Genomic DNA, 15,662 nt, shown 5'->3' on the forward strand with positions numbered 1-15,662 from the left:
CCCAAGCAGGAGGACCTACACCTTGTCAGACAGGTGAACGTCTAGCCTCTTCTTAAAAACCTCCAGGGATGCAGCACCCACGATTCCTAGTGGCCAGCAGTTCCACTGGCTAATTGTCCTCCCTGTTAAGAAGTTTCTCCTTAATTCCAGGTTGCTTCTCTCTTTGGTCAGTTCCCAACCATCCTTCTCTCTGGTGCTTTGGAGAATAGGGGGACCCCCTCCTCTTTGGGGCAGCCCCTCAGATACTGCAATACTGCTTTTGATCACCACAATAAAGATCTTGAGGCTCTGGAAAATGTGCCGAGAACGGCAACAAAGATGATTGGGGGACCGAAGTCCAAGACCTATGAAGAACGGTTTGCTGGAATTGGGTAGGTCTAGTTTAAGGAGAAGAAGGACATTGATAGGGGTGATGTGATAGCAGTCTTCCGATATTTTGAGGGGCTGCCCCAAAGAAAAGGGGGGGGTCAACTTATTCTGCAATGCGCCAGAAGGCGAGACAAGAAGCAACGGATGGAAACTAAGCCAGGAGCAATCTAGAAGTAAGGAGAAGTTTCCCAACCGTGAAGACAATTAACCAGTGGAACATTTTGGCCTCCAGAAGCGGTGAATGCTCCAACACCGGAAGTTTTTAAGAAGAGGCTGGTCAGCCATTTGTCTGAAATTTATTGATGGGATTTATATCCCGCCCTATCTCCCGAAGGACTCAGGTATGGTATATAGGGTTTCCTGCCTGAGCAGGGGGTTGGTCTAGACGACCTCCAAGGTCCCTTCCAGTCCTGTGGTTCTATTATAATCAGTGGAAAGGCTTGCCTCCAGAGGTCGTGGATTCTGTTATTCACCGAGGATCCGTTTTCTCAACCCGGCGGGCTCCGGATTGTGTTTCTGCACATCCACGGACTAAAACAGGGCAGCGAAGGGATCCCCAACCTCTATCTTTTGCTCTGGGTTTGGGGCAAAGGAGGGGTCTTTGAGAGAGATGCCCAGATATACAGTTCGCCCCGTTGCTTCAGCCTTATGTCCTTGCCTCAGTTTGGTACCCCTTCAGCAAAACTGCCAACATTTGCCCGTAAAATGTAGACTTGAATTATTTCTTTTACACACACACACACACTCACACACACACACCCCTTCACTCAACACTGCCAGGATCCAGGCTTTGCGGCACATCGTCTCCCTTTTAAGTTGAGCGGTAAATCCCCGGCCAATATTTCTGAGGAGGGGAGACCCCCCCCCTCCCGGCGGTCACGGTTCTCAGGAGCCAAATTCACTTTTTCACGGGAGAACGAGGCCTTTCCGAGGATGCGCTTCCCACCTGCAGCTGGATAATCAGCCTTCCTGGCCTTTTTAAAAAAATTCCTTTTGTGTTTTGGGAGTTGAAAAGCGCTGACAGATTAATTGGTCAGCCAGACGGCTTTGAAGAGGATCTGCCTGACGATTGATCCCGTGTAATCCACTCCAGAAACTCGTTTGGGCTGAAAAGAGGGATAAATGCCTGTTTTAAGCAATCCCTTCGCGCCTTGCCTTAGAAAAAGGTTAAGGCCGGTCTCGCTCGATGGCTCCCGTCTCCGAGGGGATGTGGGGTGCTGATTCCCATCATCCTCAGCCAGGGGACGGGGGGCGGGGTCCCGGTCCTTGTAATCCACTGGAGTCCCCAAGTTAAGGGAGGCAGCTTTGGAAGAGGGGGAGGAGGGAGCTTCAAATACGGACAGCCCTCAACTTACAACCGCAACTGACTCCCAAATTTCCATTGTCGGGTGAGTTTTGCCCCATTTTATGACCTTCCTTGCCACCGTTGTTAAGTGAATCACTGCAGGCGTAGTCACACGGCTGTTAACTGAATCTCCCCACCCCCCTTGTCAGAAGGTCGCAAAAGGGGGTCACGTGACTGCCCCAGGACACCGCGACCGTCATACGTGCGAGTCAGCGGCCGAGCGTCTGAATTTTGATCACGCGACTGCTGTGATGGTCGTAAGGGCGAAAAATGCTCCTTTTCCAGTGCCGTTGTACCTTCGAACGGTCACTAAGCGAAGCGCTGTGGAGGGTGGCCTGTATTCTCTCTGATCGGTAACACAGAGAACAAAAAAGTGAAAAAGATTAAACCGTAAAATATGAACAGGAGGAGCCAAATAAAAGGGCCTGCGTACAGAGAAGTGCGGTCCAGTTTTCCCGCTAACTTGGGGGTTTCGGAGACGGCGGTTGGAGAGGAGAGGACCCAAAAACCGCTGCCCAGATGTGCATGCCTGCTGAGAGGAGGGAAGGCCCAGCTGGGGTGGGCCCTGACTCCCCATCTGCCCTCTTCCAGGGCGCTGGTGGACCCATGTTTGTGAAGACCTCCGAGAACCGGGTGATCCTGTCCGGGCTGCGCCGAGGAGCCGTGTACGTTGTGCAAGTCCGGGCCCGATCCGAGGCCGGTTATGGAGGGTTTGGGCCAGAAAAGGCCTTCCAGACTCATGGAGCTGGTAAGACCCCCTCGGTTGCAAGCGAGACTCCCCCCACCCACCCACCCCAGGTGCTCTCGGATCCTGGGGGTTTTATTGCAGACGGACGGTGACCCAACTGCCGTGTTTCCCCGAAATTAAGACCCGGCCTTACGTTCCTTTTGCCTGCCAAAGAGGCAGCGGATCTGAATGTCGGAGCGTCTCTTGCCTTAGGACCCGCCAGAGCCGGGAGGTTGGTGATAGGTTTGCCACGAAGCCCTTTTAAAATGAGAAGAAGGGAAGAGAACAAGAGAAGTAAAATAAGGGAAAGGAAAAAGGGAAGAAGGGAAGGAAAAAGGAATGAGTGAATGGAGGAAAGAGAAAGGAAAGGAAAAGGAAGGAAAGAGAAAGAAAAAAAAGAAGAAAGAAAGAAAGAAAGAAAGAAAGAAAGAAAGAAAGAAAGAAAGAAAGAAAGAAAGGAAAAGAGAACGCAAAGGAAAGGGAAGGGTTAGCGTTTTTCACCCACCAAGTTTGGGGGGGGGGATCCGTGTCCACCCCTTATTTTGCCCGTTCTGAAGTCAAAGCCTCAGTCCGGATCTGCTCCCTTCCCATCATTCCTTGCTGGTTTTGACCCCTTTGCCCCCCCCTCCTGGCAGAGCCGGGGAGCAGCACGGAGAAGCTGGCCCTCATCGTGGGCACGGCGGCCTTGGGCAGCCTCCTCGTCTTGGCCGTGGTGATCGTGGCCGTGGTCTGCCTCCGGTAAGGCGCCTCTTCCCAAACGGAGGAGTGGGAGGGGCCTAACCGCTTAGCCAGGACTGGGGAAGGCGTGGGAAAGAGGTGGCCAGGCGCCTGGGAATTCTGGCATCTCAGGTAGTCATCTACACCCCAGGAAGACAGGGGAGGAGCTTGTGGGACGAAGGAGCTCAGGATTGGCTAGCGGGATAATGGCTGGACTGAGGCGCGGGGTGTGTGGTGTGGGAGGAGCTAATGGGAGTGGGCGGGGCTTCAGGCAAGCATTCCTTTCTGTGCCTTCTCCGACAGGCGCCAGGGGTCCTCGGCCTCGCGGGAGCAAGAATATTCGGACAAACCTGGACAATACTTGATTGGGCACGGTGAGAGGGGGCAAAGTTTCATGGGTGGAGGGGGGGGTGGCCTGTGGAATTGTGGGAGGGGGCTGGAGGGGAGTTTATTTGCAAGATTATTTATTTGTAAAGTTCATTAGCTGCCCATCTCATCCCGGCGGCGACTTTGAGCAGCTTGCAATATAAAAAGATAGCGCTAAATAAGACCTAGTAATATCAATACAACGCAGGCCACTCCGTGACCGAACGACCAGAATTGTTTGTTGCTTAACTTAAAACGAGAAATTTGTTAAGTGAGCTTTGCCCCATTTTACGACCTCCCTTGCCATGGTCGTTAAGCGAACCACCGCATTTGCTAAGCTGGTCACCCGGTCGTTAAGCGAACCTGGCTTCCCCCATCGACCTTGCTCGTCAGACGGTCGCAAAAGGGGATCGCCTGACCCTGGGGGACGGTGCAACCGTCGTAAAGACGAGTCAGAGGTCAAGAATCCGAATTTTGGCTGTTGTGACCGTGGGGATGCTGCGGTGGTTGTAAGTGTGAAGAACGGTCCCTTTATTCAGTGCCATTGTAACTCTGAACGGTCACTAAACGAAAGGTTGTAAGTCGGGGAATAGCTGTACTGCTAAAAAAAAAAACCCTTATCGGTCGGAGTCTGTTGGGAGGAGCCCCCTTAACGGCCCTCCCACCCCACCTCCGGACAGGTACCAAAGTCTACATCGACCCCTTCACTTACGAGGACCCCAACGAGGCCGTGCGGGAATTCGCTAAGGAGATCGACGTCTCCTACGTGAAGATCGAGGAGGTCATCGGGGCAGGTGAGGATCGGGCCCATCCCTCTGACACCCCCCGTCCCTCACAATCCCCCCCCGTCTGTGGGGCTCCCACAAAATGGCCGACTCCTCTCCCTGTCTCGGGAAAAGGAATCGCGTGCGGGTTGTGTCGTCATTTGGGGTGGGGGGGATTCCTTACGGGATCAGGGTGGGGGTCGGAAAAGTCAAGAGGGCAGCCGCAACTGGGTGTGTATGTGCACCGCAACGCACATAAAGCCCCGCTTCGATCAGAAAAATTCTAGTCCTCGGCTTACGACCACAGAATTTCCCTGGCTAAGCAAGGCAGCTGTTAAGTCAGCTGCACCTGATTTTTTTTCTCGGCCACGATCATTAAGTGAATCTCTGCGAGTTTAGTTAAGCGATTCATGGGGCCGTTAAGCAAATCCGGCCATCCCTGTTGACTTCGCTGGCCGGAAGTCGCAAATCACGATCGAGGGAGGCTGCACCTGAATTTTTACTGTGCGACGGGGGATATTGCGGTGGTCGTAAGTAGGAGGAGTGGTTGTAAGTCACTTTTTTCAGTGCTGTTATAACTCCGGTCAGTAAATGAATCGTTGTAAGTCAAGGACTTCCTGAATAGCATTTCAGCAGAGGTGAGGGTCATTCCTCCTCTGAGTGGCAATGGGGAATTGCATCTGCTCTGTTGTTTGGGGCCCGGCTGGTCTCTTCCTCACCCGGGAACGGAGTTGTTACAAGCACCCGAAAAGGGTGGGCGACTGTGAGAACTTTGCAACCTGTGGACTACAACTCCCAGAATTCCCCTAGCCGGCAAGGGTTTCCCAGAATTCAGCCCGGAAAGGACAACAACAAATGTGGCTAGACTGCTTTTATTGCTTTTTTTGGATAGGGTAACTTTCTTAATAGACAGCGGGAATGCGGTCAACATAATATATCTAGACTTCGGGAAAGTAGAAAAAAGAGCCGGCTGGGGAATTCTGGGAGTTGAAGTCCAGAGGTTGTAAACTTCCCATAATTGACCCAAAAGACGCAACTGAAGGGATCTGGCCACAGAGAGACCCTTTCGGGGAAGAGACCCACCCCACCGCTGCCCTTGCATTTTGGGGGAGTCCCAAATCCATATTTAATTATTAAGCAGCCCCCTCCCTCTCTGCTCGCCCCCCCCGACTCTCGCAGGGGAATTTGGGGAGGTCTGCCGTGGACTCCTGAAGGTGCCGGGCAAGAAGGAGGTCTACGTGGCCATCAAGACCCTGAAGGGGGGCTACACGGAGAAGCAGCGGAGGGAGTTCCTGAGCGAGGCCAGCATCATGGGCCAGTTCGAGCACCCCAACATCATCCGCCTGGACGGCGTCATCACCAACAGCGTCCCCGTCATGATCATCACCGAGTTCATGGAAAATGGCGCCCTGGACTCCTTCCTGCGGGTGAGGGGGGGGGAGGAGACCCCACGGCCCTGGGGAGGGAGGGAGGGGGGAACCCCTGCGGTTCGGTGTGTTTTTTTACGTTTTGCTTTGTATTTTATTTTATTTTATTGTTTTATTTGACTTTATAGTAGAAAAGAATATTTATTTTATTATTTTATACTTTATTATTGTTTTGTTTTGTTTTTATTTTATTATTTTATTTTAGTTTAATTTAATTTTATTATTTGTTTTATTTTTATTGTATTAGTTTATTTTATAATAGAATAAAATATTTATTATTTTATTGGTTTTTATTATTTTATATTTTATTGTTTTATTGTTTTTATTTTATTTTATTTTACTATTGTTTTATTTTTATTTTATTATTTTATTTTATAATAGAAGAATATTTTAATATTTTATTTTGTTGTTTTTTGATTATTTTATATTTTTTATTATTTTATTGTTTTATTTTAGTTTAGTTTATTGTACTATTTATTTTATTTTTATTTTATTTTAGAATAGAATATTTATTTTATTATTTTATTGTTTTGTTTTCATTTTATTAGTTTTATTTTATTTTACTATTTATTTTAATTCAATTTTATTATTTTATTTTATGTTATTTTGTTTTGTTCTAATTTAATTTACTTTGTTTTATTTTAATTTAATTTATTTTTATCTTATGTTATTTTAATTTAATTCAATTTATTATTTTATTTTATTATTTTATTTATTTAATTGTTTTGTTTTATTATTTTATCCTACCTCCCTCCTTTTTGCTTAGGGCGGGCTGTTGTGCACCGACTAAGGCGGTCGTCCGAAGGGCTTTTCCCAGGATTCGTTCCCCAAAAAGGCCCACCTGGTACTTTCCGGTTGATTCAGGGGCCTCCTCCACCTGTGGACTTGTGGACTTCAACTCCCAGAATCCCCCAGCCAGCATGGGAGATCTTGGCTGGGGAATTCTGGGAGTTGAAGTCCACGAGTCTTAAAGTAGCCACAGGTGGAGGCCCCTAAATCAAGAAAGGTCTTTGCAATCCCGCATCTTATTCCTCCCAGCAGCAGCCTGGGGTCTGGGTGGGAAGCCCACCGCTATCTGCCGGTCCCACTGAAGGGGTCTTAAACCCCCCCATCCCACCTCGGGGGTCCTGACCCTCTTTGTTGCCCCCTCCTCCCCGCAGTTGAACGACGGTCAGTTCACTCCCATCCAGCTGGTGGGGATGCTGCGGGGCATCGCGTCCGGCATGCGCTACCTCTCTGACATGAGCTACGTGCACCGCGACTTGGCCGCCCGCAACATCCTGGTCAACAGTAACCTGGTTTGCAAAGTTTCCGACTTTGGGCTGTCTCGCTTCCTGGAGGAAAATTCATCGGATCCAACCTACACCAGCTCTTTGGTACGTCGGTGTGTTCTCTTTTTCCGCTTCCCCGGACACAAGGGGTGGGTGGGTGGGCTTGCTCCCTCTCCCCTGCCCGTCGCAGGGGGGCAGACTAGATGATCCTCGTGCTCCCTGCCCCCCTGCCCAATTCTACTGTCCCTCTTTCCTCAGGGGGGGAAGATCCCGATCCGCTGGACGGCCCCCGAAGCCATCGCCTTCCGCAAGTTCACGTCCGCCAGCGACGTGTGGAGTTACGGCATCGTGATGTGGGAAGTCATGTCCTTCGGAGAGAGGCCGTATTGGGACATGTCCAACCAGGATGTGAGTGGCCTGACTTTAGGGGAGGGGTCTGTGGCCCCCGAACTCCCCCCCCCAGCTTCTCTCTCCCCTTCCCCATTATTGGTAGGTTGGAGAAAAGCCAACTCAAACTCAGGAGCAATTTCCTGACAGTGAGAATAACCGGTGGAACAGCTTGCCTCCAGAAGTTGTGGGTGCTCCATCACTGCAGGCTTTTAAGAAAGGATTAGACCACCATTTATTCAGAATGTTACAGGGTCTCTTGCTTGAGAAGGGGGTTGGACTAGAAGACCTCGAAGGTCCCCCTTGTTATTCTGTTATCTCTCCCGAGTTTTGCTCCAGCTGATTTGGGGCAGGGGGCTGGTGGCATCCCTGACCTTAATAGTCCTCTCCAGACCCTTCGTTAGCCTTTTGACCCACCTTTTCGGGGCGGAGTTCCAAATCCTGTCCCTTTTGCACACCTGATTCACACAACCAACTCTAAAAAGGACTAGGCCATTTCCCCTGACCCGGAGAATTCCTTGTGTCCAGTTTCAGTGTGTAACTTGGAGAGCAGCAAGGCCAATTCCTGAAAAGCTGGCCGCCATCTGGGCAATTTCTTCCCCTTCCCAATCGCTGGGTGGTCTCCAATCCAGTACCTAATTATTACTCCCATCCCATAACTCTGCTTGGGGTTTCTCCCACCTGCTCCATACCGATAGTCCTCGACTTTAGTGACCGTTTGAAGTTAAAACAACATTGAAGAAAGGGACTTACGGCCATTTTTCACACTTAACGACCATTGCAGCATCCCCATGGCCAAAATTCAGATGCTTGGCAACTCTCTCGTATTTATGACGGTCACAGTGATCCCCTTTTGCGACCTCCTCAATGGGGGGAGCTGGATTCACTTAACAACCGTGTTACTAACTTAAACAACTGCAGTGATCCAATTAGCAATGGCGGCAAAAAAGGTCGCAAAATGGGGCAAAACTCACTTAACAGCTGTCTCACTTAGCGATGGAAATTTTGAGCGCAATTGTGTGGTCGTAAGTCAAGGATCACCTTTATTTACCTCCCGCTGCCTGGATGTTGTGATTTTCCCACGGGCTGCGATTCCCCCCCTGGACGGAGGACGCCCCTCCCCCTGCCTTCCTCCCTCCCTCACCCGCTGCGCTTCCCTCCCCTCCCCCAGGTGATCAACGCCATCGAGCAGGATTACCGCCTGCCGCCCCCCACGGACTGCCCCACCTCGCTGCACCAGCTGATGTTGGACTGCTGGCAGAGGGACCGCAATGCCCGGCCACGCTTCGCCCAGATCGTCAACTCCCTGGATAAGCTGATCCGGAACCCCGCCAGCCTCAAGATCGTCTCGCGGGGAAATGGAGGGTAAGTGGGACACACACACACACACACACAAACCACAAAGCCTGGCGCTTGGGCTGTGCACGCAGGAACCTCTCCGGATAGTTGTGGAGGTGGGCAGGGTCCAGAGATGGTGCCCTCGCTGTGCCCATTGGCTTTGCGGCTTTGGAAAACGGGGGGTTGTTCCATATCAACACAGGGAAAAGCTGAGGTGACCGATGGACAGCTTAAAAAGCTAGGGTGTCAGGCCCTGGCTACTTTAAGACAGTAGGAATAGGAATAGAACAGAACAGAATAGAATAGAAATATGAAGAATAGAATAGAATAGAATAGAATAGAATAGAATAGAATAGAATAGAATAGAATAGAATAGAATAGAATAGAATAGAATAGAATAGAATAATAATAGAATAGAATAGAATAGAATAGAATAGAATAGAATAGAATAGAATAGAATAGAATAGAATAGAATAGAATAGAAATATGAAGAATAGAATAGAATAAATATAGGAATGAAGAATAGAATAGAACAGAATAGAATAGTAAAATACAGAATAGAATAGAACAGAACAGAACAAATATAGGACTGAAGAATAGAATAGAATAGAATAGAATAATAATAGAATAGAATAGAATAGAATAGAATAGAATAGAATAGAATAGAATAGAAATATGAAGAATAGAATAGAATAAATATAGGAATGAAGAATAGAATAGAACAGAATAGAATAGTAAAATACAGAATAGAATAGAACAGAACAGAACAAATATAGGACTGAAGAATAGAATAGAATAGAATAGAATAGAAAATATGGAATAGAATAGAATAGAATAGAATAGAATAGAATAGAAAATATGGAATAGAATAGAATAGAATAGTAAAATACAGAATAGAACAGAATAGAATAAATATAGGAATGAAGAATAGAATAGAGTAGTATAGAAATTAGAATAGAATAGAGCTGGAAGGCACTTTGGAGGTCTTCTAATCCAGCCCCTGCACAAGCCTATACCATTTCAGAGAAGTGACTGTCTAGTGGACTTGTGGACTTCAACTCCCAGAATTTACCAGTCAGCCGTTTTTTCACTTTGTGGAACTCAAGATATATTATGTCTACTGCATTCCCTCCATCTATCAAGAAATATTTCCAATCAAAAAATGTGATAATGTAGTCTAGCCACATTTGTTCTTGTTCTATCCGTGCTGAAATCTGGTAAACCCTCGCTGGCTGGGGAATTTTGGGAGCTGAAGTCCACAAGTTTTGTTAAAGCGGCTAAGGTTTGGACACCCCTGCTGTAAAGTTAATGAAAAGGAAAAAAAACCCTAGGAAAATTTTTTGCCAAAGTTCCCAGTGGTCTGATTCTATGCATTAGGGGGTCTCCAAACTTGGCCACTTTTAAGATTTGTGGACTTCAACTCCCAGAATTCCACAGCCCAACAAGGATTCACCAGCATTCAGCATTGATAGGACAATATGGCTAGATGAGCTTTATTGCATTTTTTAAAAGGGTAACTTTCTTAATAGACGGTGGGAATGCAGTAGACATAATATGTCTTGACTTCGGCCAAATGAAAAAAAGAGCCGTCTGGGGAATTCTGGGAGTTGAAGTCCACACGTTTTAAGCTGCCCACCGGTCATCTCAGCTTTTCCCCATGTTCAGAAGCGAATTCCACTCACAAAGGCTGGGTGATTTCGGCTCTGGGGGGCTCTTACAGGTTTTGGGGGGGCACCTCAGCCTCTTGTATCCAGATGTTTTGGTCACCTGCCCAGGATTCACCTCCGGATTGGGGGCTCTCCTATGTGAGAGCCCCCCCCTCCCATCCCCTGGTGATCCTGACTGGCTGCTGATCCTGCCGCTCCCCCCCCCACCAGGCCGTCCCACCCTCTGCTGGACCAGCGGCTGCCCCATTACTCCTCCTTCGGCTCGGTCAGCGACTGGCTGCGTGCTCTCAAGATGGGCCGCTACGAAGACAGCTTTGCCAATGCCGGTTTCACCTCCTTCGAGCTGGTCAGCCAACTCTCCTCTGAGTAAGTGGATGGGAGGGGGGAGGGCAGAGGGAAGGGGAGGCGGAAGGGCAGAGAAAGGGGTCACCTGACCCTGTCCCCTTCCTCGGTTTCCCTCCGCAGAGACCTGCTGAGAATTGGTGTGACCTTGGCTGGGCATCAGAAGAAGATCCTCTCCAGTGTCCAGAACATGCGTGTCCAGGGCAAGGCTGGCACCTCCACAGCGGCCAAAGTGGGACAGTACTGACCGGCACTTGGCCGGAGAAGCACAGATTTGCCCGTCTCTGACTTTTTTGACTTCTTTTCGAGGAGGGGGCCTGGGGGAGACGCCTCTTCTCGCAGCGCCCACCTCCTCTGCTCTTCTCGCTCTCCCCCACCCCATATATTCGTCCCTTCCCCACTTTGGGGGAGGACGCCCAAGGAGACTGAAGTCCCAGACTGACCCAAGGACCCTCTTGGAAAGTTGCGTTCCCTGCCGGCTTCGTGGCAGGGAAATTGGGGAGATCCCCCCCGGACGGAGGCCACGAACTGGGCCCCTCCCTCACCACGCTTTGAGGGATATCATGCCAAAGAAGGACAGCTCTTCCCAGCTGTGGGGAGCAAGTTTCTGGGGGGCCTGCAAAAGTGGGGAGGGTACAAAACCCCCTCTTGGGGCTGTTGGAGGAACACAAACGGGGAAACTCACCCCCTCCACACACACCCTAGCCTCGAAGGGAGATGAGACACCTAGCAACGTGGAGCCGAGACTTGAACCCAGCACCTCTTCTGCACAAGGAGGAGATGCAGCTGGGAGGTCTGAGTGAACAGCCGGTGCTTGCTCCCCCCCCCCCGCTCTCTGGGACCAGGAAGCCAAAGAACCCAGAGTTTTGGGGCATGGGCTGTGCAGACCCTTCCCACACAGGGGGGGCGGGCAGCTGAAATTGTGGGAAACCCAGGACGGGACTGGCAAAGCAGGCCTGGGTGACAATCGGTAACGCTGCCCCCCTGTGGTGAGGTCCTGCGGGTGACGCCCTTGGAGAAGAGGGGTTGGGGGCTCCCTACGGCCCTTGGAGACCCCGGGGGCTCATGGCAGAAGGTGCTGACTTTATAACACTTCTTTAGCCTTCATATTGAAGGTGGTCCTATATATTGCTTTTTATTAAAACAAATTGTGTATCTTCTAAGCCAAAATTAAGGGGAAGGGGCTGCTGAGGGGTGGGGGACCTGGGTCCAGTGGATGGCTGGTGAGAGACTGGGGGGGAGGCTAAAGTTTCAGGATGGCCCCCTCCCTTTGTCACTGCTAATGCACAAGGCAGATAGATACTCTTCCCTTGGAATTGCAAAAGGTTTAAACTTCCCAAACTCTGGATGGAACTTTTTTTTTGGGGGGGGTGCTCTGGTTGCAATGTGAGGAGCCCCAAGACACCTGTGGGGGTGCAGGGCTCCCCAAAACTGAGGAAGGGGGCTGTGATGGCACAGCCGAGGCCCCTCCCTCCTTCCTGTCACTGACCGTCATATCAAGGGGGGGGCAGAGAAGAGATAAACAGGCGGACGAGTTGGGGGGGGGTTGGAAGCTGCTCCCCCGGGGGGAAAGTGCTAATTTAATTCTTTTTTTAATTATCCTCTTTTTTTGTTTAATAAAGGGAATCTTTTTTTTTAAAGGATGTTAAAACTTGGTTTGCACAGGGCCAAGCCCTGGAGAATGGAAGAGAAGTATTGGGAGGGCGCTGTGGGAACATTCACAAAATGGCTGCCCCCTTGGGGGTATAACTTGCCATGGCGACTGGTGTCCAGACAAAGGACAGGCGGTGTTGTAATTGTGCCTCTATTTCAGGGACAAACTTGGCCCTTTTAGGACTTGTGGACTTCAACTCCCAGAATTCCTCAGCCAGGCACGTCCAGATGAACAGGGATTCCAGCCGGGAAGGATGGGTGTTGTGGTTCCACCTCCAGGCTCATCCAACTGAGAGAAATCCCACATTTCAGGGTGGGTGGGGGAAGTCCTCCATTTACAACCTCTAGCTTAGTGATCCATTCGAAGTTGTGGCTGACTAGAAAGAGGGGGCACTTTCTCCTCCCCCCTAGTCTTACCCAGCCAACCCTAAACCTTGCCAGCTGGGGGATTCTGGGAGTTGAAGTCCATTGGCCTTAAAAGTTACCAAGGTTGAAAAATACTCAGGTGAAAAAAAACATGAAAATTCGCAGGGAACAGCGACACCTTGTGGCCCAACCATGATATAACGGATTGCATCTTGGAGCGTGCGTTTTTTTTTTTTTAAGGGGCAATCCTGAGTTTAACAGAAAAATAGAATATATTCTCTTACTGTTCTGTTAAGAACAAGTTTGCCCTTCCAGACAAGAGGAAAAAACCTCTGCTGCCAGAGACAATGCATCCATGCCCGCTTCTCTTACAAGAAGCCCGTCCCACCCACCCAGACCTTGGCACTGAACAGAATGCCAAGATACTGTCAGCAATATTCCTGGATTTGAGGTGCACGTCAGGCTAAACTTTGATTAGGCATTAAGCCAACAGCTGGGCTGACGCAGCATCACCTTCCATCCTAGTTTGTTTAACCGTGGCTTGTTGAACCAGCCACAGCTGGCTGGACTCGCCTATCCCACTAAGCCGTACATTATAGGTTGCAGTGGTGGAGACACCCCCCTCCCTCCAAGCGCGCCAGGCTTTGTGCAACGGTGCAAGCCGCTGAATGTTTGATACCCCCAGGTGACCTTTGCAATGGGAAAGGAGGGAATTGGACAGGGGAAAAAAGACTTTTATTGAGTTAGGAATGAGGATTTGTTCCAGGCAGAATAGTTTCGGAGCTGGAAAAGCGTGCTGGGTTTTATCTCGGAGAGCGACAGTGAAAAGGGTGGGGGGGTCTTGGCAGGGGATCAGGGCCAGCAGCCCAGAGGAAGGAGCCAGGCGACATCCTTGCAAGCCCTGGGTGGGCTTTTGTCTTGACGAAATCCTTCGGCCCCAGAGAGGCCACGTCACCAGCGTGGGACCCACAAACAGGAACACGGCAATCGTTGGCAATCCGGGTGCCGGCCCCACGGCTCGTATCGGTTCCGGGGAAGGATGCAGGTCGGTGTGTGGGTCTCTGACGCCACCGGCGAACCCCACAGAGCCAGGCTGAATCGGCCTGTTAAAGGGATACAGGATGGATAAATAAAGATGGGTTGTTTGGTGGGGGGGGAAAAAAGAGAACAATTTGGAAAAAGCTGGACGGCGACACTTTCCGAAGGGTTTTGGATCAGCGTGTCCCAAGTTTCCATCCAGCAGGGCTGTTCCCTCTTGGGTCGCCCTCTGAGACCCCGGTCCCACCCTGGTGGATCCTGAGAAAGCCAGCAGGGTCAGCTCTGGATGGGATCCAGAAGCGGAGCGAAGAAGACGTGGGAAAAAGTCGGAGCCGAGGCTTTCCACCTTTAATCTGTTCAGGGTGGCTGCAGGGAAGGGTCAAGGGATCCAAGTGGTCAGGACACACCATATTGCAGAGGGGTCCTCGGGGGTCTCTGAGCTTGGGGGGGGGCTTCTTGCAGACGTTTCTTGACCCAACTAGGGAACATCATCAGGTTAGCACTGATGATGTTCCCTAATTGGGTCATGAAACATCTACAAGGAAACCCCCAAGCTCAGAGACCCCCGAGGACCCCACAGTCCTCCTCCTCATCATCTTCCCTCCTTCCTTCCCTTCCATCCATCCATCCCATCTTTTCCCCCTTCCTTCCTTCCTTCCTTCCTTCCTTCCTTCCTTCCTTCCTTCCTTCCTTCCTCCCCCCTGCAAACCCCACTCCTTTCTAGCCCTGATGATGTTCCCTAGTTGGGTCATGAAATGTCTGCAAAAAAACCCACCCAGCTCAGAGACCCCCAAGGACCCCACCCTTCCACCCAGACTGACAAATACTCCTTTTATTGGTACACAAAGAACCACACAGCCCCGTTGTCTGTCTTCAGTTTGAACACACCCCTGTGCACATACACAAGCGGTGGAGCTAATCGGCCGGGCGCCAGCAGACCAGCCAGATTTCAGAGGCGGCTTTGCTTTTAAAAGAGAGAAACGGGTCCCCATTTCTGGAACCGCCCTGCCACTCCAGGGCAAACGCACCCCAGTTTTTCTCAGCGCCCTGCCGGCTAGTCCCGGAGGAGGGGGGTGGGTGGGGGTGTCTTGGCTTGACCCCTTTCCTTGCAGAAGGGTCGGACTGGGCGTCCTCACCACTCACGAAGCCAGAAGAGGGATTGCGCGGAACAAACAACTGGGTCAGTGTTCATTTTGGGGAGGGGGGTCTCCCCACCCACCAGCCCCCGCTCTCTGCCTAGCTGGAGCCTGAAGCGCCCCCAGGAGAGGGAGGCCAGGGTCTGAGGAGGGGCTGTACCACGGCCAGACCCCTCGGAGTTGGCAGGGGCAGACCGGACGGGCACCCCTGCAGGCTGGCCCAGCTGCTGCGGGTTCAGGGCTGCCCAGCAAAGCCTCAGAACCCCCCCATCCCAAAAGACTGGCTCTGGGGGCCCATCCCCCCCACCCCGCCCCGCTTACTCTTAGCATCCGAGGCCGCTGAAGGTCCCGATCCGGTCCAGCTTGATGCCAAAGCAGCCCAGCTGAGTCCCTTTCTGAGCCCGTCCTCGGAGCCTCCGCGGCTGGCTCCTGGCCAGCTCCCGGAGGAGGGGGAGCCAGGGGTGCTCGGGGGGCAGAGTCGGGGGCCTGGGGGGAGGCTGCCCACCTGAGGCTGGGGGCCAGGAGCCGAGGGGGGGCGAAGGGCCCCCCGCTTCGTGTCCCGAGAGCAGGATTGCCAGGTCCGGGCCAAGGATTTCCACCATCAGCTGTTGGATAAAGGAAGATGTTGGGGCGGTGGTGGGAGTGACCATCAGCCACAGCCGCCCCCCGCGAGGACCCCCCCCCATGCCACGCAAGGGCACCCTTACCTGGGGAGAGCGGAGAGGGCTCTGGGAGGCGGGCAGGAGGAG

The 15,662-nt window shown here is 51.3% G+C and overlaps 1 protein-coding gene across 1 annotated transcript in view; it reads left to right on the forward strand.

Moving 5' to 3' along the window:
- EPHB4 (EPH receptor B4) overlaps nt 1-12,515 on the forward strand; it is a 32,297-nt gene extending 19,782 nt beyond the window's left edge. Inside the window, exons 7-16 of the mRNA XM_083376852.1 lie at nt 2,306-2,462; nt 3,077-3,179; nt 3,462-3,532; nt 4,205-4,318; nt 5,468-5,715; nt 6,876-7,091; nt 7,245-7,394; nt 8,545-8,738; nt 10,589-10,744; nt 10,844-12,515. Coding sequence (XP_083232978.1) covers nt 2,306-2,462; nt 3,077-3,179; nt 3,462-3,532; nt 4,205-4,318; nt 5,468-5,715; nt 6,876-7,091; nt 7,245-7,394; nt 8,545-8,738; nt 10,589-10,744; nt 10,844-10,967 — 1,533 coding nt within the window. The 3' untranslated portion in view covers nt 10,968-12,515. The remainder of the gene's footprint in view (nt 1-2,305; nt 2,463-3,076; nt 3,180-3,461; nt 3,533-4,204; nt 4,319-5,467; nt 5,716-6,875; nt 7,092-7,244; nt 7,395-8,544; nt 8,739-10,588; nt 10,745-10,843) is intronic.
- The last annotated feature ends 3,147 nt before the right edge of the window (nt 12,516-15,662 follow it).

Source organism: Vipera ursinii, assembly GCF_947247035.1.
Source record: "Vipera ursinii genome assembly, chromosome: Z".
Classification (NCBI taxonomy): domain Eukaryota; kingdom Metazoa; phylum Chordata; class Lepidosauria; order Squamata; family Viperidae; genus Vipera; species Vipera ursinii.